This window comes from Anopheles aquasalis, chromosome 2, assembly GCF_943734665.1.
Source record: "Anopheles aquasalis chromosome 2, idAnoAquaMG_Q_19, whole genome shotgun sequence".
NCBI classification, from domain to species: Eukaryota; Metazoa; Arthropoda; class Insecta; order Diptera; family Culicidae; genus Anopheles; species Anopheles aquasalis.
Genome location: NC_064877.1, coordinates 23,010,001 through 23,035,000, shown reverse-complemented (window position 1 = coordinate 23,035,000; position 25,000 = coordinate 23,010,001). Strand labels below are relative to the sequence as shown.

At 49.3% G+C, this 25,000-nt stretch overlaps 3 protein-coding genes across 15 annotated transcripts in view; 2 read left to right on the top strand and 1 right to left on the bottom strand.

Moving 5' to 3' along the window:
* Positions 1–2,008, bottom strand: part of LOC126570324 (alpha-tocopherol transfer protein-like) — a 4,010-nt gene extending 2,002 nt beyond the window's left edge. Inside the window, exon 1 of the mRNA XM_050228003.1 lies at positions 1,829–2,008. The gene's annotated coding sequence lies outside the window, so the exon portion shown is untranslated. The remainder of the gene's footprint in view (positions 1–1,828) is intronic.
* A 4,142-nt stretch (positions 2,009–6,150) lies between these two features.
* Positions 6,151–14,913, top strand: LOC126581735 (alpha-tocopherol transfer protein-like). The gene is made up of 5 exons (XM_050245595.1): positions 6,151–6,283; positions 12,262–12,494; positions 13,455–13,646; positions 13,723–14,143; positions 14,213–14,913. The coding sequence occupies exons 2-5, from the start codon at positions 12,403–12,405 to the stop codon at positions 14,405–14,407; spliced, it is 900 nt and encodes a 299-aa protein (XP_050101552.1). The 5' UTR covers positions 6,151–6,283; positions 12,262–12,402; the 3' UTR covers positions 14,408–14,913.
* A 2,086-nt stretch (positions 14,914–16,999) lies between these two features.
* Positions 17,000–25,000, top strand: part of LOC126573072 (RIMS-binding protein 2) — a 92,426-nt gene continuing 84,425 nt past the window's right edge. For 10 of the 13 annotated variants that reach the window (XM_050232899.1, XM_050232900.1, XM_050232895.1 and 7 more), the window contains exons 1-2: positions 17,662–17,716; positions 19,818–20,534. The gene's annotated coding sequence lies outside the window, so the exon portion shown is untranslated. Of the gene's footprint in view, positions 17,387–17,661; positions 17,717–18,735; positions 18,755–19,817; positions 20,535–23,054; positions 23,741–25,000 lie in introns of those variants that run through there. The other 3 variants (XM_050232888.1, XM_050232889.1, XM_050232891.1) reach the window with 3 other exon arrangements.

The window sequence follows — 25,000 nt, the reverse complement described above, 5'->3', positions numbered from 1 at the left end:
CACCATGCTTTAGCAAATACTAATATTCTCCTTTTTATGGGATTACAATGGATTATCTGTTGAAACGAGTGTTTCTGTCGCCGAGTCAAGTGTCTCCATCGTGTACCACTCCGCTGGCGCGAAAAGCAAACACGTGTTACGCCATTAGGACGCAACATATCCCGCTTGAACATTTCAAAAATCTAGCATAAACCAACACGTATTCAGGTAATACCGACCGTAAACACCAACCCAAAGAGGTCACTTGTCACAAAAGGTAAGGAGCACTTGAACCGTTTTTGGCGTGAGACTCCAGAAAACTGCCCTAACACGGTGGCCGAAGCGGCGTGGCAGAATTTGCCAGCACGTTTCGCACTCCTCTGTCCCTCCGGTTGCCTAAGCCATTATGTAACTTTGGATTATGCTTCCTTTGGCAAGTCAAGAAAAGAGAAAAAAAAAGAAACGCTAAGACAAGAAACCGGTCAGTCAACCCACAGAGGTACGGTGTGGTTGCACGATCGCTGCAGCCGTCGTCTAGGCTACTAGACCCAGGCCCCGCTTACTCTGGAACCCTACCATCATCATCTAATGCCACGATGACGTTGCGTGCTGTGCGGAGGTTTCTGGTAAGCCAAGGAGACGATGATTGTGCGGAGATACGCAGTAATCGGTGCTGTGGCAGCGGTTGATGTTTAGTTTTATAATTCTCACCAGCCCAACCAGTCTGGCGTAGGTCAGGGGACACAGTGGAGAAACCGTGAAAAGATCGCGCCTACCCCGCCAATTGTCACTTTCGTTTGGCCCACTTTCGGTCTTTCCGGATGCCACGAACTATGTACTAGCTAGGAGGTGTGTCACACAGCAGATCGAGGTTCGGAGTTCGTTCAGCCCTTGATCCACGTAACCTCTGGCTTGTGTTCTTGGCCTTTTTGGTTGCTTGGGATGCAAAGGTTACTGTGCTGTGCTCAGAGAGGTCGCAGGCTAGTCACATCACTCAATGTGCTGTTCCGTAGCAGCAGTGCTCAGTTCAACACTAGAAAGCTAGGCAAGATCGGGCTGTGCCCTTCCAAACCTGCCCATCTGCTGAAACCGGCTCGGTTGCGTATCCCCAAAAATGTGGGCCAATGTCAGATTGGAAAGGATCCACTAATCCGCAGCATTTCAGCATTCCTGATCATGATAAAACGTTTCCATTAATGGCACGCAAATGATGCGAAGTTTGTTCGTTGCAACATCTCTTCGAATTTGAATAATATAAGCACGGAGACGGCGAATGTCTTCACCACGATCAATCTTTGGATTCAAATAGGGTCAAATCAAATTCAGATCGCAGAAAGTAACCCAAACACACGTGTAGCACATTGATACATTAAAGGTAAGCCATTGAAACACCTGGATAAGGAATGCGTACACCTTTGCCCATCAATCCCGACCGCACATGTTGGTTTCTGTTTACATGTGGTCCCCGGGCACTGCTATTGCTCCAGCAACAAACACTTTCCATAAAACAAAAGTCTCCCCAACCACCCGTTCCTCCCCCAATTTCCCAGTTCCAGCTTCCTCCCACTACGCATAAACAGTGAATCGTTGTGTTTGTTGATTCACTTTGAGATCTGCACCATTTCCTCCCTCGGTAGACTGTGGGAAATTCGCACAAACACAACGTGCTGCAGCATGACGTCGGGGCTAATGGTGACGATTTTTCACGAACTATTTTTAACCACGAATGGACCGCGAGACAGGGAGTTTTGCATCTTCCTGCCTAACCACAACCAACCAGGCGTCCTGTAACACCACGTTATCACTCAAACAAACTGTGTACTGCCGATGCTCGAGACAGCGTCCGTACCGTGTGGTTGCGGTATCCGTGTAGTAGGAATGCTGAGAACCGCTTAGTGATGCAATGACGAGGCGTGAACTTCCGGTCACCTGCGGTATTAGCTGCACCAACGCCAGAAACCAGCGGTACGGGAGACACACAGACGATGCAGCGAGTGCCGGCGGATAGCGTGACCGTACGGTGCGAACGTTGAAACCGAACTGCGACGACAGCCAACTGCGAGCCGACTCGCGAATGCTGCAGTCTGTCCCAAAGGTCTTTTCTCCCTCCATTTCGGTATCCTGCTACCTGATACGGGGTGGAGTTAGGAGGTGGTTCGCAGCATGAATCATGCTGTGTAAACATACGTTTGCATTCGTGCACGGGATAAAGCGGGAAAGGCTAGACGCATTATAGCTAACATTCCGGATCTCTGCAGAACATCATGTCTCGAAGGATGAACGTTGGTCGATCCGGTCGCCAGATAAGGTGAACTTGAAAAGCATGTTGGAGCAGGCCATGGTCCTCGATTTATCAGAAAAAATCGATGCATTGGTTGGAAATTTTTTGAAATTGTTTTGGTCGAACCTTACGAACTGGAATCCATGGACTGTTGCTCGAGCACTTTTGGCCTTCACAATGACCTGTTGCAATCGCTCGAGGATATTTAGGAGGACTATGCAAAACGAAAACTAGCGACAAGCGTCCGTTGGGTTGTCATGAGTGGAGTAGTAAAATTTTATGGCCACTTGTGGCCTCATCCGTTGACCAGGTGAAGCAAAGGGCTAGCGTAACATGTAACCAACCGGTGCCAGTGCTGTTGCTGTTGCTGCTGCCGCCTCGCGAAACTATCTGCGACAGCAGCGCCGGTGCCATTGGTGGACCGGTGATGAGGAGAGAAACTGATTGGCAAAGTGGTCGGCATGGTCTGGCTGGCTGACTGGCTGGTTGGCTTTTAGTTAGTGTTCGAACCGGCTGCCAGCGGTTTCGCGGACAGAACGGTTAGTCTGGCGTTTCATCATCATCATCATCGCCACTCATGCTGGCAGCATGGTCTATGCTTTCGATAAAGATAATGAGTGAAACAACCATTTCCGTCAGCGCAGGTGATTACGGGAGACCGCGCGGGGAAGTGCGGCTCGATTGAAATCATGAAAATGGAAAGCACTGGTTGGTTGGTGCTACCGTTTGGAGCGGTTAAATCGCAATTTCTAGAATCCGATATTGATTGCACCGGATCAACATGGGTATCGAGAATCACAATACGCGGTATGGTCTTACGCGGTAGGTAACTGCCGTAAAGGAGAAACGATTGAGATGGGTGTCACGTGCACTATAAGTGTCACGTTCGCTGAGACTAAAATGAGGAAGCGGTGCTCGATCACCGACTCAAAGCCAGCACGCACTAGCTTAACGTTTTTAGTTTTGTTTCTTCGAACGAACAAAACAAATAATTCGGAAGGGTCATTGCAAAGGAGAGTTGAATATTACACGAGAGAGCGAATTTACTGCCTGATGCTGGAAACGAAGTACGGTTGTTACTTCAATATTTACACTGAAACTGAAAAAAATTAACATTATTTTTTTCATAAAAAAGAGCGGCAATACAGCAACAAATAGAACAAATTGTAGCAACAACTGATCAAACCAACCCGCCAATCAATACTTACGTATAAGTCGTGGCAATCTCTAGCAAATCAGGCAAGTCTCTAGGGATGTGCGGGAGAGTAAAGAGATAAAGTATCCTCTCGATCAGCTGAAATCTTTGTCAGGTTTGTCTTTCACAAATGACACGAAACCTTGGCATTTATTACAAACAAAATAAAAATGAGATAGGAGTCTGTGGGTCGCTCAAGGAACCAAACTAGCTAGTTTTGATTGCAGTTTTGGCACTTTTTGCATGGGAAAAATCGAGAAACTAAAATGTGTTTTTTTTCCAAAAATAGAACAGATTTTGATCATATTTTTGTCTTGTCACATAGTTTAGGCTATGCTAAACACATATGCAAAAGAGAGAGCTCAATTATGTGATTCCTAGAGGTAGAAAAAATGTTTCAAACACAGCATGTACGCCCATACAACCCCGTGTAAAAGCATAGGGGTCTGGCCAGACCCATCAGTTGGTCCGAGGGGTATTTTTTTTAAGTCCTTTTTTCGCGTACTCCGAGGACTTTTTCTTAAACGATAGTGGTATCAATCGAAAGGAAATAAAATTTTAGGAAGCTACCCGAAAGGCCAAGACGCTACAATTAATAGAACTTGAGTTATTAACGATTGAAAATGAAATGGGTCTGGCCAGACCCATCAGTTGGTGCGAGGGTTAAAAAAGCGATCGATTCAAATCAAGCATCAGAGATGGGTGCTCGAACTGCTTGAGAAGTCGCACAACGCGTTCGGCGCGTGTGTTTGGGTCAAATTTTATTTCTGGTCTGGGTTCATTTCAGTTGATCTCAGTAAAATTCTACTTAGATTTATATTTAGAACCTCAGGTTATCAGTTGAGAGCACGTGGATGATCTCTGAGGAATGTAGGCGATGGCCTGATGCCCTAAGTATAGCACCATTTTTGAGAATTTTAAGTTTGCGCGAAGGGATATTCAGAAAGCCACGTGGTATCCCTATTTTCCAGATAAAACACGAATTGATCATCGTCGTATGAAATGGAAGCATTAGCAATTGACACTGATAGAATATTCTTGAAAAGCCCAACACCGTTGGTAGCGCCAGATAAGTAAGTAAGTAATCAACGCCCCACGCTCTTGCCAGTCCTTGTCGTTGGAACATTGCGAGTAGCATTGCATAGAACCCAAACACCAAACCCGCCTAGGATGTTATAATGCAAGTCAAGGTCAACCGAATGATGTTTTGCGGTTGCTTACCACCATTGCCCAAACCACCCAAAACCCAATGCCCCAAAGACAAAGAAAATTCGTCCTCACCACGCCATTTCCTCAGCGCGCCTCTGCACAAAGCGCTTCAGACAACGCTGATGGACGATGAAGCAAGCTTCACCAACCATTTCCCACCACCCACCGGATTGGCATTTGCATCCGAACGAACGATATCGAAATGAAGTAACAATAAGGAGCGCGAGAGAGGGAAAAGAATCAAAAAGGAACTGGAACTGAAACCGCCCGAACCTACCACCAACACGACCACGAAGGTCAATTAAAATTGTTAATTGAAGTTAATCGTTCGATCAAACATGGGGAGCTTTTACTGCTTGACCGAACACGACCCAAATGCCCATCGCCGCACACAGACACTAACACGTCTTCATTGGCGGAAAAACCAACCCTTACAGTACCACGGGTGTTGTTTAGCGGAGGGGGTGCTCATACTCGGCTGAGCTTTCGGGTGGATTGATGTTGGAGCATATTCAGAAGCAGATTTTTACCGCCGCTGAGCGTGTGCGTCGGTCCATTGTTGTGTGATTGTGTTTGTGGGGGCCATAAAAGGGTGTCTGGCAGTAAAAGCAGTAATCGAATTATGAGCTCGGAAGATGGATCAAAACGGCCCTGTCTGTGAATAGCGGATCGGTTATCCGTGGTTGATGCCAAACAAACGGAGCCCTTATCATGCAAGAAAAGGACATGAGGGGCGCTGGACATAAATCTCGACTGTAAGTAGTAGCTTGGAAGCTCGTTAATGCCATTCACGTGTTGCCATTGCGTGTCATGAGCGCCCGGACCCTCCGATTGCAAATTCATCAGATCAGCACGCCCGAAAACAGCGTTCGATTTTGTTGTTTCTGGTTTGAGTTGGTAGGAATGATAATGATACCATACCCATCTCCCACACGGGGTGATTCCAGACTTGTTGTTCATCTTACACGCGACGTGTGAGCTTGATATGCGCCAGACAAGGTGGTGCATCCAAAACGAAATGGAATGGAATGCAGTAACTAATGCGCGTTACCGAGAGACGATGTGGAAGTTTCACCTTCATGGCTGCACCGTATAACACTTTACAAGAAGCAACCCCATCCCCCACACCTGGTCCCTGGTCCGCATAAGACGGTCAGCTGAGCTGAGATGAAACGGATAAATGACGATCGAACAATCGAACCACAAAACTGGCTTGAGCTGACCACTGCAGACGCTTCGCATACAATTGCATCGAATGCTCCTAACTAACACACCGCTACAAAGGGTGTAAAGAGGAGCCAATGTGTAGAGGTATGCACGCAACGCTGATGCTCTCCATCACTCCCAGCACGGTGCGAGCCTAGGATCGCGCTTCTTTTGCCAAGCTCCCTACTCTCGGCCATTGCGGTAGTTCCGCGGGCCAACCTGTTTAACGACAACAGCGCGGCAGCACGGTTGAGCAGAGAGTACGCGGCAGTACGATCGCGATCAGCAACCGAACAACAACTAGTCTGTGCAGTGCATGCCGATCTTCAGACAAATTTCGCACAAACAAGTCTAGCGTGTGGCAAGCGAGTGTGCAGTACAGTCTGCACCTTCTCTCCAGCGTGCATTACGGGGTGAGCGAACGACGGCACACGGGAAAGGCCCGCACTGCATGGCACTTTCTCCGTGCTCCATGGAAAAACCACCGTCGAGCAATGCAATCCAGCAACGTGTACAAATCCAATCCTGTTGTAGATCGTGTTTATGTGTTTATGCTGCCCATTTTTGAATCCCATTTTGTTTTTTTTTTTTGGTTTGGTTTGTCGGTGCCGCGCACGTGAAATGGGACCATTAATGTGACCGAAAATGGCTCCAGGTCTCTCAGTGACATCAACTTTTGTGGATACATGTTACTGCTGGTCATTCCCCAAAGGCACAAAAAAAAAACAGATGGAAAACAGACCGAGGATTGAGCAAAGTGTTAAGTGTCTTACGTGTCCACAAGTGACTCGAAACCGCCTCATTCATATTCGCGCATAACGCGCCCTCGTGCGTTTCGTGGGGTGGCGAGAGGGAGGTAAGGCATGTGCCATGTGCCAGGTGTTTGTGCTACCAGCTGCGAACAAACTCGCTGCCCGTTGGCCACGGAAGAGGACGCAAACACCTGGGGCTTCTTACGTGGTTCTTCGTGTTCGATGCAGCCACAGGGAACTGCCCGGAGATTGCTCTCCCAGAAGCTGCTGCTACTGCTGCTGGCGTGTTGAGGAAAGTGGTCCGGACCGCTCCGTGTCGAGCGAATTGCTCCTATTCCGCCATCATCTCGGTATTGCCAAGTATGCGAAGAACCATGTCCAAGGAACTCACTGTTCGCGGGTTGTGTGCCTCTTTGATTGGCTCTGTACACCAAATGCCGCTGTCCGCTGGTCTCCTTTCGTGTATTTACATAATCCGTAATGCTGTGCCACGAACGGGAGGTGCAGGCTGCTGGCATTTCGCGCATTGAGTCCTTTCTGCTCTGTCCTCTGTCCTTTCGTAATGGCGCATTGTTGCGCGATGCATTTTCACACCGAACGCGGTCACCACCTCCTCATTGTACCAGCGAGAGATGCTCTTTCGCTGGGGTTAATTATCAAAATAATCTTCATAATTGCGGGTGAAGCAGCACGAAAGAGCCGCTGGATGATTGGATGATGATTGGATTCGGTTGCTGCATCGAACTCATCGGACCACCGACCACCGAGCTCAGTATCGTTACTGCAAGTGTACGATTTTTGGGGACCATTTTCATTAAGCAATTCACACCCAGTTGTTAGCTTCCAAGGTGATCATAGTGATCGCAATTGGTTCGAATTGTCGTTCCAGTTGGGACAAAGCACTTTCGATTCCATTAATGCACAAGGTGCTCGAGCAAAGGGAAACTACACTTCACGAAAACTGGACCATTAAGGGTAAAATACCTGCTTTTAATCGAAAAAGCGTAATGCATTCGATCTTTACGGTTGGCTCTAGCCAAAGTGTAGAGCTCGAAACTCGAAAGGGCACGCAAGTTAAGGGATTAGCAGCTTTTTTGGTAGAAAATTTCATCAAACAATAAAACATGCAACTGCACTTTGAACGTGGTGCGTAACCGCGGCTCCGTCTTTATCAGCCTGCCTATGACCTTGAGGAAGGCACTGCATTACAAGCGATACGCCCAGCAACATCAACAGCAGGGCGGATTGGCGCAAAACCTTGCAACCTAGCTTGCTTCACCGGGCCAAAGGCCATGGGAAAGCGCATAGTCTGGGGCAATCAGATGTACTTGTAGTGAGCGTAGTGGCGTTCCGATTACCAGATCCGATGTGGGTCAATGTTTCGATTGCCTTCCATTGGTTCCGCTGATTACCGAAGATCCGAATGCAACAGGCGAAAGTCGTAGTTCTTCGATCAGTCGTTGCTTTTGTGCTGTGAAAGCTGCACCCAAACGAGCGAGTGTACCGTTCAGGGATGTGGATAACCTTCACTAGCCGACCAGGAAGCCTCACCAGCAAGGAGGGCAATCTAGTCCTTGTTGTTCTATGGACAAAATGTAGCGCATACCCATTAGCCGTTAGTACGCGTGTAGTTAAACTCATTAACGACAATGATAGGCTTGCCGGTGCCGGTGGAACCTGTTTCCTAATCACACCCTTGACCCTAACAAGCACAGTTCCTATGAAAACGGGTGCTTGACGGGAAATTGGTGCTTATCAGCCAACACACCAGCCTCGGATGGTGTCACTCTATGAGATTGGACAGAAAGGAAAGACTAATACGATCGTACGGTAATTGCGATCAATCAGTAGACGGCTAAGGTGAACCTGTTGCCGGTGATTAGCTATTCACTAGGACCAAGTACACACCTAACGAGTGGCGTGTCGATATGTGCTGCTGGATTAATGGGAACTTCTCACTCAAGGTTAAAGCGACGATCCGGAGTCAGCTGGGTGCCGGACGTTTCGGGTTTTCATACAAAGTAAACGAAAAGCCTTCATCTCCGGTAGCTGGACAGGGTGTACGGAGCGATTTACGTCAATCCAGCGATCATTATGCAGCACAAATTGCTTGGATGCTTCGACGGGTGCCGCTGGTCCCGCCAAAGGCGAGTCTCAAGTGTGAGCCTCAAGTGATGTATTGCGTAACCATAAGACCAGCAGAGTCCTGAGCAGAGTGTTGGTGATATCTGCCTCCAAGTCGGTCTCGGATACCGATCGTTTGCTGTCAACGGTTCAGTATATCACTATGATCCATGCTGTTCGGCATGCGTCGGTTTGAAGATGTTTTGCGCGATCCACTGCGCGATCAACTTCGACCGAAGGAATTGTATAATTCAATTTGCGTCTTCATCGGCCGTACGGCGCTACGAGATGTGGATATGGAGAGTCAGCAACTGAAAAGCGAAGGCGCGATTGCGTATGAGCCCAATGGAGGAGGTAGCCACAACAACAACAACAACGAAGATGGCGATAACTTGGAAACCGCTCCGTACGGAGCGAGTGTATGAAGCTACATGTAACCTAGAGGAAAGGGAGGGCACCCGGAGGGAGGTAATGGTCACCTCCCTTTCTCCCAGTTTCGGGCCGGATCGTGGTTTGCGTGGCCGAGTACCTTCGCAGTACGGCAGTTACTTTACGGTGGTTTTTGGGACTTTCCGTTTTGGATACATTTATGAAGGGATTACGCAAACCTTCCAAAGCGTCCACTCTCGCGCAGTTACCATCATGCATCGTATGCATCGGTGTTTTGGGTAGTTCGTTCGTATGTTGCAATCCCACGAACACAATCAAGGTTTGGATGTACCTTGGAAACTGTATCCCTAACTGATTAACAATTGTACATTGATCATCAATCCCAACTATGTTCAATCGGTGCCTATGTTAATCATCAATCTGGTATCCAGTTCATGCGATCCAAGACCAAAGTATGAAAGTACTTTGACCGCTAGGTAGTGTGAAGCCATCACCAAGTTCGCTACCACGGGCCATGTGCTCCCGCTGGTTCCATGATGTCGATGCTGATGTGGAGACGCGAAGCGCCACGAGACATGGAGAGAAATTGAAAGTTATGCTTATGTAGTGTTTGTGCTGCCGCGCCATTGTGCTCCAGGTAATGAAAGTTACGTCTCGTGACAATTATGCCAACGCTACAGTGCACCTCTCTCTATCTCTGTCTCTCTCTCTCTCTCTCTCTCTCTCTCTCTCTCTCTCTCTCTCACTCGTGCTGGCGTACATTGCCCAAAGGTCGTCAAACAGGTGGCACACGCCAGCATGGGCTCTTTTGTGGCAGAGTGATGTATGGAGCTCTTCGCTCTTCTGTGTAATGTATGGCGTGCCTGGCGCTGTAAGCTGGAGCTTTGGAGGCAAAATTAATTACTTGTATGGTCATAATGTCTTTGATACAATTAATTTCGGACAGAAAAGAGCAAACATTCAGTGTCCACTTGCCCATTTCCTGGAGACATAATAAGCATCATCGTTTGCAGCTCTCATTTGAACATTATTCTGAAACTTCTTGAGCGACGAAGCAACGACATGTTTCACTTGAATGAGCAACAAAGCGACAATGAGGTTCGTGGAAACGAATACGGATCGTTTCGGAAGGAACGTGTCTTACGAAGCATACAAACACATCTTGTTCGGTGGCGTTTCGGGTTCGTGGAAGTCACGACAAGGAATTGGCCATCGTGTATGTATGGGAATGGAGTTGTAGGATTCTTGGAGTACGCCACAAAAAAACTGGAAACCAAAAGGGGCACGTAAGGGGTCATTCCGGCAGCCATTTACACTCAGCACACCTTTGTGCCCCTCCAAAGGTGTTTCACTAATAGGCTAACCCTTCGCTGCCTGGTTGTTGGGTGGGTTGTGCTTGTTGTGAAAAGGCTAAATTTCAATGTCAAAAATCAATATTCAAACCCTGGGTCAAAATATGCATAATTACATAGCCTCGGATCGGAGAGTACGGCGTCACTCAACCAACAGCCCTTCCAACTCACACCGCCTCCCGCCGCATCACCCATCAGCTCAGGGTCGTGGACGAAGAAATGAGTAAACGGTACGAACGATGCGCTCACAACCGAGAGTGTGTCGATGTCATCCATTTGATTCACTTGGGCAGGAAGGGATAATGTATGCAGAAGCTCCAAACCGGACCCACTAACCCCCGGAGGAACAGAACCGGCGATCCCGTACGCTACAAACTGGTTGCATGTTGCGCATGAAGGAGAAACAAGCCAAAAACGGTGGCCAGTTAAATGCCCAAAAAACAACCTGACTCGACCTCGGCAAACTTCGTTCGCTAATGGTCAAGGTCAACTGCCGCATTGCCGCGCGGTCTTACGTTGACAGTTTTGTTTTCTTTTTACATTCCGTCGCCGAGCAGTGACGACTGCTTGTTTCGTACTTTCACGTCCGGCTTCGGTGCCCCGTTCGGGGTTGGTCTTTTTCGGAGTCTTAAAGCGCCACCTCTCATTCTTTGGAGTTCTGGCCGACGCCTTATCGGTCTACAGGTCACTAAAGTGCGCCCACTTGGAAGTAATAATTAAATGAAGAAATTATGTGTTGCACTTGAATCGGTTGGAGCCGATGAAGGATAAAGCAAGAAAGCAAGATAGAGGATCGCAACGGATGGAGCCCGATAGTGGTTGCTATAAGTGTTTCCACTAAAAATGCAATTAAATCGGACTCATTAATCAACGTCGTCGTGTAGCACAATAGAACTGCGCGGGGTAATTTAGTTTGCTTCAAACTTAGAGTGGAAAAGGATCCCGTCGACCTGACTGTGAGAGGTTTGAAGCAGAATAATGTTCCGACCGAAAGTCCTGAATGCTGGGTACACTTACCAGTGTGTTGAGTAATGTTCACTAACACTTTTGAACAATAATAAACCCTGCTGATGGATACAATATATTTTGTATTTAAAGTTTACCTTACTGTCTAAGTAATGCCGTAGCAGATAATCGAACAGGGCGTGTGCCAGGGCACACGGTTGGTTTAGAAGTGAAGATTTTCTTTAGCCAGCACTATCTCTCTGTCACCTTTACCTTTTGTCTTCTCTTTCGTTATTCGGCTCTTTGTCGTCTGACGTCTGCTTTTTTTATTCCACAACGCATTAAACATCGAACACCTTATGCTATAACACTGTGCTATCCTCTCAAAGATTCTCTTGATTGATGTGAACACGGAAGGTCTTCTTTTACTTAAAATTATCAACTGACCATCCATTCGAATTTAGTCAGAGGCAAAATTAGTCCAACTTGACAAGGTACCGTTTATATTTTTGTCAAGAAGCCACTTCATATGTTCCAATAATTTTCAGTAAATGATATAACTGCGAGTAACTCTCGACTGATGTGCTAGAACCACTCAATAGAGTTATGCCGTGCTGCCTGTATACGCTTTGTCCGCGGATTTTGCATACCGCATAGCCTTCAGTGCAAACTGCAGAATAATTGTCCGCACAGGGCACGCGAAACCGAAGGGCTTGGGTGACCGTGGAATGACCTAGCACCAGCACCGGGAGGGTGGTGTAAACGACCGTTACGTTAATAATTTCAAATATTCATTTTTTTCTCCTTCTTCCCTTCGCTCATCCCCAGTCGGCCTCCAACCGACGGTCCCAGCCAGTCCAGCGATACGACCCAGTGAAAGTTAATCTAGTGCGCGAACGAGTGCCGTCCCGGTGTCTCCGACAGTGGCTGTACGTGGAGCAGGAGGCAAAGCGTGAACCAGTGCCAATAATGACCACTTTGTCACATCCTTTCAAAGACAGTCCGGAGCCGCTGGAAGTGCCCAAGCAGTATGCCGCCGACGTGGACGCACTGTACGAATGGTAAGGCTCCAAGCGACTGTGCCCGCCACCCTGCCGTCTGTCGGCTGTCTCGAGTCGAGTGAGCGAGAGCCTTATTGCTGGTTCGGTTTTGATGACTTCATTTGCTTGATTAAATGCGGAATACATGAGCAACCGGAACCGCATCTTCGTACCCTGCCCCGAACCAGTACCATCAGTGGAGCGTAGAACAACGAAATTTCAATTCGTTCATTGCGCCTTTGGATGGATGTCGCACCGGTGGTGGTGGCGATGGCGCTGTTGGTGGTGCTGGTACTTGGTATTTGGGGGTTGTTTTTGAGTTTGTTAGTTCACCATAACTGGATCGATACAGTGAGTGGGCACCGGTCATGGGGTTGTGCTGAATTATTCAACCAGTTTGATCGGCACTGGAAAGAGAGATTGTTTAGGGTCCAGTCGACCAATTGGACGGAAAGAATGGTTATTGGATTGACCAAATGAAAACCGCCCCAGAACTAGCATAAAATGCGCCGCAATTATGATCTCAACGGCAGGGACTATATTTAGCAACAGCGTACAGAGCTATAGCAAGACTCTCGGAATTCCCCCATAGCCGGTTAAAAGGCTAGTTCATAGTCTCGACGTTGAGGCGACTTTTGGATTTTTTTTTTCGTTTTCAAGATCCTTCGCAGAGAATGCGGACGCCTTGTGTGTGCGCGTGTGCTTTGCGTTGTTTGAATAACCGCTTTACAAACATGTACATAAGCGATCATGCTTGAAATCCAACGTCAACATGCGATTGGTAATGTATGGTTTTACAAAGTACACTCTTCAGCCGACGCTCAGACTGGCGGTGATGAGAGCAAATGTGCTATCGGTTTGAATCTTACATCAAATAATGGACCATTATGGACAAATGATGCGATATTTATTTACACCCTGGATAACCATCAACCTATTTGTTTCGTTTCGTGCTTCGTGCGTGAATGAATTCGCTTGCAGGATAAAGGACCAGCCACGGTTTCCGGCGTTCTCCAAGAACCATGCGCACCTGTTCCTGCACGCCTGCCTGTGGCAGTTGGAGGACGCCAAAAAGGCGCTCCAGAAGTACGCACAGATCCACGCCAACTCACCGGAAATATTCGATAACCGAGATATTATGAGTGCCGGCGTACAGATGACATTGAATGCCACGTGAGTCGCACGATCTGTGCAAGGTGTGCAAGGGTAGCAGGGTTCTTAATTTATCTTCCGTTCTTCCACTCGACAGCCACATGGTGGCCTTGCCAAGGACCACTCCGGAGGGCTACCGGCTGCTGTACTACCGGCTATCCGATACGGATCCATCGAAGATGAACTTTGCCGAGGCCGTCAAGTCGTTCTGCATGTTCAACGATGTCCAGATCAGCGTGGACGGCATCATGGAGGGCTACATCGTCGTGTTCGACATGAAGGGCGTCCGGTTGGGGCATCTGGCACGTGTCCAGTTCGGACCGTTGCGCGTCTTCATGAGCTACATCCAGGATGCGCACCCGGTCCGGCTGAAGAAGATCTACATCGTGCACACGGCCTCGTTCATCAACCAGGTGATGGCACTGGTGAAACCACTGATCCGGTCCGAGTTGCTCGGTTTGCTGCAGTTCACAACGGCCGGTCCGGAGGAGATCGTAGGTGTTGACTATCTACCGAAGGTACATCACCGGAGCTCAGTGTCGTGGTGGCCGCATCACACTAACGCTTTTCCGCTCGCTGCTTTGCAGGACTTTGGTGGTCCGTTCGATGAGGTCGCTACGATGCACGCCGAACAGAAGCGTCGCCTGGAAACGGAGTACCGCGAATGGCTGCTAGATTCCAGCGCTCTGAAGGAAGCTCCGAAGCAGAAGCAGGGTGCTGGTAGCACCGCGAACGCCATCAAACCACCGGTGAAGGCTTTCCGGGGGCTGGAAATTGATTAGTGGCCGCGAGCAGATCAGCTGCATGGTTTACAGTGATATTACTACTCTCGGGGAAAAGGGGGAGGGAGGAAGGGATGCTAGTGGTAACCACGGGCCATCACGATGATGCTGAGATGCCCAGCGTGAGAACGCCTTTTCCTCTTCACTTCGTCCGCATCCTAATGACCGGGAACTGGAAATTGCTGGCAGGATGCGGACCAGCAAACCCGGGACACAATCGTTTTGTTTTGATTTCGTTTCATTTGGAGGGAATTTTTGTTTTGTGAACCTTTCATCCATTGTGTATCTGTATCTACTCAGTTTAGTGCCTTGTTAAGGTCGGTTTTGCTCTTTTGTATGTAACCCTTTTTTGTGTGAGTGTATGTGTTATTGTGTATGTATGTGTGCACGCACACGCCCTTGTCCGGGCGCGGTGTTTGCACGGCGGAACCGGAACCACCGTTCTAGTTGGAATTGTAAATAAAGACAATCGAAGCGCCTGAAGCACGCTGCCGAAGGCGAAGACATCACGCTGGCGTTGGTCATTTACCGAACCCTGTTTGGTTTTCTCGCGGTAATGAGGTAAATCCGCGTACAAATTAGTCCCCAAACTGTTTACCTTCTTGCTTGACCTCCCGCTGGAAAAAAACATCGTCATCGTGGTCCCATGAGACCGCCCCCCTTACCTTTCGGTAACCGATGGGCAAATAGTGAACGAGGGTCAAACCGTTGAAAGCGTTACTTTGGGCAATCATGTCACCAGCTTCTCGAGCGAACGTTTGCACCGTTATTTCACCATTTTGCTGGTCCTGATGTGGTCATGGTGCTGGGCGTTGGCCATAGGTCTGGTTTGCATCGAGCATAATTTTCTTCGGAAAGGAAACCACCATTACCGGATGGAATTTTTGACTTTCTGCCCGGCAACCATGCCCAACGAACGAGCGACTTGGTTCCGCGCGGTGCCAACGAGTCGGTAGCGGTGGCCAGTGTACGCTTAATGGTGCAGAGATACTGTTGATTAAAAGTCTAATCGTGTTTCGTGCAGTGCTTTCGGGGTTCTTCATTTTGCCTCACCATTTGTCTGCGTTTCCTGTCTCCTTCTCGCCGTCCTCGGTTACCTCAGATTCTAACCAGTTCCGACATCCCCATTCCTATTCCCGTGGCCGGGTACTGAGTAAAAAATAAATCCGTGCAGAAGCAGCACCAGCAGGAGCAGCAGAGCAAAATTGTGGGAAAAGTTTCTCCGGCACCAAACAAGCGCCTCACCATCCGACAACACTGTAGGCACGCCGACCGGGGTCCCAGTTAAGGGGCAATTTGTTGCTTAAACTAAATCCCGAGCCGCTTAACCAGAACGGATGAGAATTGTGCCTTCCTTCCCTCCTTCGTCTCTCTTTCTCTCTCTGGCTGGCTGGCTGTCCATCTTTGGGGTTCCTTTTTTCGGTTTGGTTGCTCGCTGCTGGCTTTATCGCAATATGAAACTGACCTTTCTGGACCCGCGCTAGAGCATATCGCTCGACCGTCGACCGGATGAGGAATGGGTACTTTTTCATACTTTTTGAAATACATAATTAATACTGAATTAACATTTGCTTAAGGGGGCCCGAGAAAGCCCATGTGTTGCTGCTGAATGTCTGGACGTGAGGCAGCGTGTGAGGGGATGTTGGGGCTCATTTGCTAGCCGGCACCATTCGGGGCCAATAATTACTTTCTAATCCTAGAAGCGTCGAAGCGGTTCATATAAATTACTAATGTAATATTTTGAATCTCATACGATTACGTGCAGTAAAGGAACAATTGGTTAGTACAGTTTAACAACAGGCTATGAGGTGCATTCGAAACAGATTGTTTAACAACATTTTTAAATAACTTTAATAAAAACAAAACTTAAATACATTTACGAGATTTATGTAACGATCTGTCGAAAATAAAAGAAACTTTCCAACTCACCCGCTGCTCAATCACCGCCTACTGCCGTGCTATAGTGAGAAACGAAAGCAGTGAGCGGAGCATAAGTGAGAAGCTGTCGTCAGCTCACGGCGGGTTCGTCGCTGATTTTCCCGTGCTCGGTACTGCGCCGGCGCTTCCATTTTCCACCAACCCCCTCGTGCTGGAACCGTCTTCGAAAAAGCTTTTTCCTCAACCTTCTTCTCGACCACGACCAAATGAAAGCGAGAGAGAGAGAAAGCGAAAGAGAGACGCATTCTGCAAGAGGAAGCGAGAGACATTCGAGCGCAAACCGCGACCCGCGAAGGAAAATGGAGCCCAACCGTGGCAAAGGATGGAAAAAGTGGGATGGGAGGTGAGGCGAAATGTCCATCGCTGTCTCTCGCGCTGGCCACTATGCAGTTGCATAACAACACCGAGCATCGGAGCGACTACATCCAGCCCACAATCTTTGCGGTCCTTCTCACTCGGCCGCTTTGGTCAGAGCGCAGTCCCTTGTCCTGTCCTGGTCGTGGACACGTTCTGCTGGTGGCACTCACGGCATGGAACGGCACGGAAGGTGGTGGGTACTGGTTAGAAGCAGGGCAGGGCGCTACGACAAAAGCGATCGCTCTGGTTTCGAGCGCGCCCGTCGACAGCATACCGTCTCTCAGAAGGAGTCGTACAGTGGCCGTGGCCAGTGGTGGTGCGTAGAGAACGCGTGTGTGACCCAAATTTTCCCTCTAACCCCCGGGCCCCCGGGGTTTAGCTAGAGCAAGCGCTAGTGAAGGGCAGGGGAAGACAAAAAAGCGCCTCCCTTCACATTCACATCCCTGCGTGCTCTGTTCCTTGTACTCCCACTCCTCCCCATCTCACCCCACGATCCCATCCCTTTCTTCATTGGGCAGCAGCCGTTTAGTGCAGTTTTGTCACCCCGAGGAAGCTGGTCGCGCGTGCTACCGATGAAACCATACGGAATCCATTGGTGGTGCTGATAGTGTGGTTGAGGTCGATACCATTCCCGGTCCCTTCTCGCTGACAGCATCTCCGAACCCCGTGTTGAGCCTGGTTTAGGTGGGTTATTGTTAAATCAATCACGAGCTCAACCAGCCACCCTGGCAGCCAGCCTTCCAGCCTGTTTTCACTCAACTCACTCTCCAGCACTTGTGTCCGAGGTGTCTGGCCGATGGATGAGTTTGTTTTGTGAGAAAAATCAATTGGATTACCGACGACGACGACGACTACGACGAGGAGTAGGAGGAGCAGCGGTTGTGCCAAGCAGTGGCAGTGGCATTGGTGGACAGCAGTGACCGCAGCTTGCCCAAATTTTACGTCCCCTTGCCGCCCCCCAAAAAAGGCTCACGAAGTGGATGAAAATTGTGAGCCCCAGCAGCATTGTGTGAGGTAGTGTGAAGATCCCTTTTCTCCAGCCCGTGAGTGAGTGTACGTGTGGCGGCAGCGTGCGGTTTACGCGGTGCCCAAAAGCCACCAACCGACGGACCGTGAAGGAACCTATTTCATTGTGCGAGAGGTCAAAACGCTTTGCAATTGTTGCGAGCACACAAACATGGTAGCCGCACGCCAGCGGTGGATCCATCCGGTGGATGAGGCAATCGGGAACGTTGGAAATCCCCGCGGGACAAGAGGCGCCCTGGGATGGAGGGAGGCAGGGTCGGTTGTGAATGTTTCACGAGACCTTTATTGCCCATTCAGTTGGAAAAGCAGCGAAGCAGGAGGAATTGAATATTGGATGTTCGTTGGTCGTCGGTCCCGGAGGGTGAAGGGCTGTGCTCCGTTTGCCGAACGTTTCCGCTGCCTTTTGGGGCTCCATCGTCTATTGAGATGGAGCTGCTTGGGGATCGCTCGAAGGTGTTTGTGAGCTAGCGAACGTTGCCACTTGTCCCTGGCGTGTATGTTTGTGTGCGCATTTGGAGCATGTGTTTGTGTGTGTGCGTATGTGTGTTTGTTGAGTGATAATAGAACGTGGCTTGGAAGAAAGTATTAAACTGCTGCTCCAAACGCTCGATGAACGTGCTAGCAACTCGAAGCCATGTCCATCGCAGTCCTGGTGCCTCGTGTGATATTGTGTCTGGGTGTGTGTTTGTGGAAATTTGCAGATGCGTAACTGCGTTTTCCTCGTGTTTGTGTGAGTGAGAAAAACCACGAGAGAGAGAGAGAGAGAGAGAGAGAGAGAGAGAGAGAGAAAGAGAACGTTAGTGAACCACTAGTAGACTGTATGCGTATCTACTATCATGGCGAGTGAGCGAAAGAGTGACTGAGTTAGTTCGATAAGGATATACCGAACGAACGCCGAAGTGAAACGAACAATGTCCAGCACTGAAAAGAGTGAAAGATAGAGACACAATAGAGTAGGAAAGAGATGGACGAGTTAAAAAAGATAAAGCGAAAACAAAGTGATAGAGAGAAAGAGTGAGCGGAAAGGTGAGTGAGAGGGGGTTTTTGCAGTCGTTTGTTGCTGCTGCTGCAGCAGCATGTTCCGATAAGCAACAGCACCCTTCAACATTAGTCGATAGTGCTCGAGACGGACCGATTTCACGTGTCAGGATACTTCCTTCCTTAATAGAGCGCTCTGGGGATGAGAACCGACCCCTAACCGTCTGAGGCCCCACAGAAGCCAAGAGTAGTCACGATCACTGGTACGAAAGGGATCAGTGGGAACAGAAATGAATTGCATTTTCGATGCAACCCCCTTCTCCCCCCAAAATAATCAATTCGAACGTTCAAATGCGGTTCTCGTCCAGTCCTTCCTTTTGTGGTCTACCCAAAGACAGTCTGCTCTGCTCTGCGGGCGGAAGTGATCAATCTTCCTGGTGCTGATGCAGGACAAAAGAGAGGGAGATGAAGTCTGCGCTTTCGCAACAAACTGAAGCAGCAAAGAGTGAATGAAAAAATGGGGCCTAAGGGAGGAAGAGGTGTCTGGTTTTTAAAACGCTTTCCCGGCGTGCTACCGGCGAAAAGGAAAAATGCGGGACTACACGGTTGAAATAAAAGTTAATTAAAAGTTGCTCGTATCCTGCGACCTGCCTGTCTGTCTGCTCGCTTGGTCGCTGCGATGATGCTGCACATATTGTGGCCGCCTGGAGGTCCTTTTCATCGGAAAAAAGCACTTTTCGTTTCCCGGTGCTGCTGCTGGTAGATAACAACGGAACATTGAAGTCCTGCTTTTTGTGCTGGGCATAAGACATTCTCCAATTTCACCTTTCGTTTCGATTTCGATGGTAGTTTTTGAAGGGGAGGTAATTTGCCGCAAGTTTTCAGAAGGAAATGCTTGATAACTCCTCGTGCACTACTTACGCCATGGGTCGCCGAGGGTTTAGGGAAGATTGTTGATTTATTTCACGATGGACCGGCTACAACTAAAATGGTAGAGCTCGTGCATAGGAAAATGGAACTATCCGTGTAGCTTCTTATGCTGATGCTGTAAACGAACTCGAACAATTCCCGTTTAAGTGTTCCTTCCTCACACTCTGTGTTCCTTTTGCAGGGAAATGAAAAACGTGATCCCCCGTGAAGTAGATGCTGGCAACGAACGGAAAGTGGGCTGTCCAGCGTCAGCGTGTATCGATTCGCTCGCCCGGAGTGCAGTGAGCTCGGTCCACTAGTTGTAGATAGTAGCACAAGCAGCGGAACCGAACGTTTACGGTGATAAGTGTTAAGCATCATGGGATGCTCCCTGATTTGACGGCGCAAGGCAAACACGTGAAAAGAAGAAAACCGAAAGCATAAGAAAGCAGCCACAGGATGAGTGAAGTGAGTCTGCGAAGTACGACGTGAGAGACGTGTGCCAACCAGCTCGTCATCATCATCATCGTCGTCGGAACTCCTTGTTGGTTTGCCACTGCAACTCTTTATCAAAACGCACATCATCAATGCAACTGCAGCCTATCATCATCGCAGTCCATTCCAGGCATCTGTCCACGTGCGTACGTGCATGTGTTGGTGGTGTTTGTGCGTGTGCCTCTTGAGTTAGTTAAATTACCGAATAAAAGTGAGGAGGCTGTCAAATTCCAACAGCCCAATATACTCTACGAAAGGATAGTGTGTGGAGTGGTCATCTGGCTGGTGGTTCCCTCGTTTAGCGGACGACCAGATATGGTGCTTCGGAAGTAGATTTCGTTCTGCACCGGAAAAGCAGGAGCAGCGCAACGAGAGAGGAGAATTTTAAGGTGGCAGCCAACCAGCAGTGCACCAAATCAAGAAGGTGAGTTGATATGAGTAGTGGTCCTGGAAGAGGTCGCATAAAGGATACAAACATGAGCACGGCACATGGGTCCGGTCTGATGCAGCTGCAGTGCGTGCGATGGGCAACGGGATGGCTAGCAACTGCAATAGCAAAATCCCATTAATTTGCTCGCTATCACCGAAACTGTCACATCCGCTCCGTCCGTTACCATCCGTTCCGGGTCCCCAAAACCCTAGACAAAGGAACTGCGTCGGTTTGGGACCGTTGGAACCACGTGTGCAAATGGTGTCGGTCGTGACTATTAGCGAGGATATTTATGTGTTGCTTTTGAGGGGGGAATATTTATGGGAACTCCGCAAATTAAAGCGAGTCAATGGGTGCCTTGATGGGCCACATGTGGTCCCATCCATGGCCGCGTACTCCCTTTAAATGTTTTACAACACTCACTGACAACTAGTTTTTGCGAGATGGACCAAAAAGAAAAAAGGAATGAAAACTGGGCGCCTCCATTGAGCCACCAGCAGCTCCAAACAGCCTCGAATCTCTCGTCGCCATTCCCACGGTCTGCGGTAGCTTCCAACGGTTCGCGTGGGTTCTTAATTGCTTTGAATTAATTAAACACCGGAGAGGTATCACCACGGAACCATAATTGAATATCATTACCCACTCTCTCTCTCTCTCTCGAGCGTCCACGAACCCCGCAATGGAGGCGCCCGGCGTGATGTCTCCTCAAATCCCTTCGTAATCGCTACGGTGCGCTACGTTTTGTTGAGCAAATCAACTGTCAAAAACTTGTGTCATCAATCTCTCGCACCTCTACCGCCCGGTGCGCCGACAATGCTGCTGCTGCTGCTACCGCCACCAACGTCAGCCTGCCTGGTGAGCAGCAAGTAGAGCGTAATCGGAGGCACACCAACCTGCCACACGGGAAAGGACAAAAAGGAAGAAAAAAATGAAAATAAAGCGAAAACGCACCGAACCCTCAAGCCGCATAATGGCCAACAGGACTGGGCACTTAAAAGCCCCTCGCCATAAGAACGCTTGTTATGTACCAGTGTGTGCGCGTGTGCGCGCGTGCATCCAAGTGTCTGTGCCTGTGTGTGGTAGACACGATGAACAAAAATCAATTAATTCTGCTCTCGAAATCGCATCGTGTGCATCTTGCGGACGTTCACGACACGAGTGAGCAGGAGGAAGCACTGGGAATGAGTGGGGGATCCTGTTGGTTCGCTGGTGTTGGAGGTAAGCGTTGGAGGTGCGAAAAGTTGAATGAAAAGCTCGTGCAGCAGCAGCAGCACCGACGATCTTGGGTGAATAAAGGCGATAGAGACAGATGAGACAGAGAGAGATGAAGATGAAGAGAGAGAGAGAGGCGGTGAGTGAATGGAAATGAGTGTCGCATCTCTGCGCTGCTGGAAAATGAGTACGCCATGACACTCGATGGTGGCCCTTTCCCTCGTAATAAACCTCTCTTCTACTCACCGGAATCGAGGACATGTCGGTCGACCAATCTTGGTGGTATTGGTGAGCCTCTCTCTCTCTCTCTCTCGCTCTCTCACTCTCTCTCTCTCTCTCTCTCTCTCTCTCTCTCTCTCTCTCTCTCACTCTCCTATCAGTACCAAACAGAAGCTTTCCATGCTTTCCCATGTCGAGTGCGCTTGTATGCGTGCGGTGTGCTCCCGTTAACCCGTAACAGCCCTTGGAGCGGCGGTGGCTCGTACGGTGGCGGTCAGTTACTATCTGCTGCTGGCACTCCGTACACCCGATCCCGCTACGGAGAGTGACGGATGTGACCTTCTGCTTATCGCACGAGAAAAAGTCCCTGTCTTTTTCTTGTTGGGTTTTTCAATGGTTTCACCGAGTGAGCTGCTGGTGCTTCTTGGAACGGACCATCCGTCCACCGTCCGTGGCCGTCGGAGCAGTGCTTCAGTGCTTCAGTCCGTGACCGAGTTGACAGGGCCGGAAGTACGTTCCGTTAGCTAGCTGTAGGCTGTAGACGTGTAGCTTCGTCGTTCACTTCTCGGGAAAACTCATTAAACATCGAGGAGCGCGCTCCGTGGTGCGTTGCCAAGTGTGTGCGTGCCTAGGGCCCAGCCGGAATAGTGAATAATCAAATTCCTCCGTCCTCATCACCGGGATAACATTCCTCTGTTTCATATCATGCAACAACCGCATCGCAAGCTGTTTTGTCTGCAAGTTGCTGGTACCGTCGTCACTGTTGCTACTACCAGTGGTGACTGCGGAGTGAAATGGTAGCAAAACTGTGCGCGCACACATATACGCGCACAAACGCTGGTACACAGGGTGGCCGTCGTGCGCCATCTTGAATTTTCCCTACGTCACGTTGCTGCGGTTGGAACGACGGTGCCAGTCCGACAGAGTGGCAGCCAAGTGGAGTGGAGAGAGCGGGCTCCTAGGCCACGGTTCGGCCACTGTTCGCAGGAGACGATTTAGTGACGGTGAATGTGCGAAGAAGGAGGAGGAGAAGGAGGAGGAGGAGAGGTGGAAGTGAAGCAGGGCCAGTGTTCTTGTGCAGCAGCGTGCAAATCGCTGCTCACGTGAGAGCTTTCCTTCTGCTGTTTGACCGACCGAGCGAGCGACGAGCGAAAGTGTACGGATGAGTGGCGTGAAAGCTTTCAGACGTGCCCGCAGACGTTCCATTTCTGAAGCACTAACCACTGACAACCACAACAACAGCAGCAACATCAACGACGATGATGGTGGTGTAGCGATGGATTATTGTGAGAGGATTTACTATGGCGCGCTTGTAGGGGTGTGATAGCGATTCCGTGGAACTCAGCGTGACGCTGTCACGAGACCACCAAGCTAGCTCCCGTCATTTGAAGCCTACCTATCCACCGAAAAAAAAAACCGGGAGTGCAAAAGAGAGACCCAACAGAGAGCGAACGAGAGAGATGAGGAAAAAAGAAATTTCAGAGAGAAAACTGGATACCGTTGGGGAAAGATCAAATAAAAAGTGCTGACGCGTTTGTGTGTTGGTGAGGTTTTTCCTCTAACAAGGCCACGGAGCCACAGAGAGAGAGAGAGGATAGTACAAAAGGAGAGCTAAAGAGAGGCTTGTGTGCGTGTGCATGTGTATGTGTGACGCTGCTTTTCTTGGTGGAGACTCCGTTATTCCGTACCGTACGTGGATGCGTATGGCTAGTCCTGGTGGCGCTCTGCTGTTTCCTCCGTATCCGTACAACAAATAATCGTTCGTTCAGGTGAGTGCTCCCTGGCCCCTGACGCGTATTCTGGCAGGTCAAACCTTGGGTCTTCACAGCGCCAACGAGGCGCTTGTTCTGCTTGGATAACAATTCCTATTAGTGACCAGGCATCCACGACCATACCTCTAGTACTTTGAGATTTCGAAGCAACTCCTGCTACTCCTTCTGATGCAATGGAATTGGCTTGGGAAATCAGAAAAGTCGCAGATCAAGCAGAACCATAAGTTTCCAACAATTGGTCGAAGATTTGCGCTCGTTCGTTCCACTCACACATGTTCACAGAAAGGTTGCAAGCTTTTCGCTTTTTTTCTAAATCCACCGTAAACGATGAATCTCCCGGTCCGCCCACATCTATTCCGTATAGTATCCGTGTTCATCCTGAATCACTCAAACGCACCAGCACCCCACTAGTGGACACGTGCAGTCGAGCGTGTCCAGCTAAAGCACTCGACCCACGATACAGCTCGTCACGGTTCGGCCCGGTTGGGTTTATTTAAGCCCGCCTTGTGATGTGCGATATGTCCTGCCAACTGCCTCCGTTCGGGTGCAACTAGTAGGTTCAGTACATTATGCACTCCACCCTCCGGAAGGATACATGTAAAGCTGAGGGACAGAAATAACGCAAGCCCCGCGAACATTACATTGCTGCGCATAGTAGGATCATCGAGGTCCGGCCACTAGTCCGGGGTGTAAGCGATGCTTTTGTTGTTGGACGCCTAGTAAATGGTGCTTTGTTGGTTGTTGCTCTCGCTGCTGGCATTTGCCTTGATGCCGAGTGTAGCACGGACGCAGGACGGGCAGTAAAGCCCATGTCATGTTTATTACGAGCTACAGCGTCCGCCTGAGCGTCCCCAGGGCGGAACGGGGACCTGTATTCCATTCTATAGGGGACCATTTAAATGGATCCCATTTGCTGGACTTTCGAGTTCCGTGTTATCACAGTTGGAACAGTTCTTCTGATTTCTATGTTTTGTGCATCATTTTTTATGGCACTTTGTATACCTAATACGAAGCAAAATGTATCAAAAGCGTTAGTACATGGACTGGTAGCCGTTAACTGTTTGCCAGCACAAAGCACTCGATATCATAAGCCACCTTAACTGTCATCAAATCTCCATTCTCCCCCCCGGGGCGACTCCATTCACTCACTTTCAGTGACCGATTTCGCGCAAAATGCCAGCAATTAATTCCTGTTAACCACTTTTCCACTTTCCGCACTGCAGCTGTCTGCCTTGAAACCTGTACTACCGGACTGGA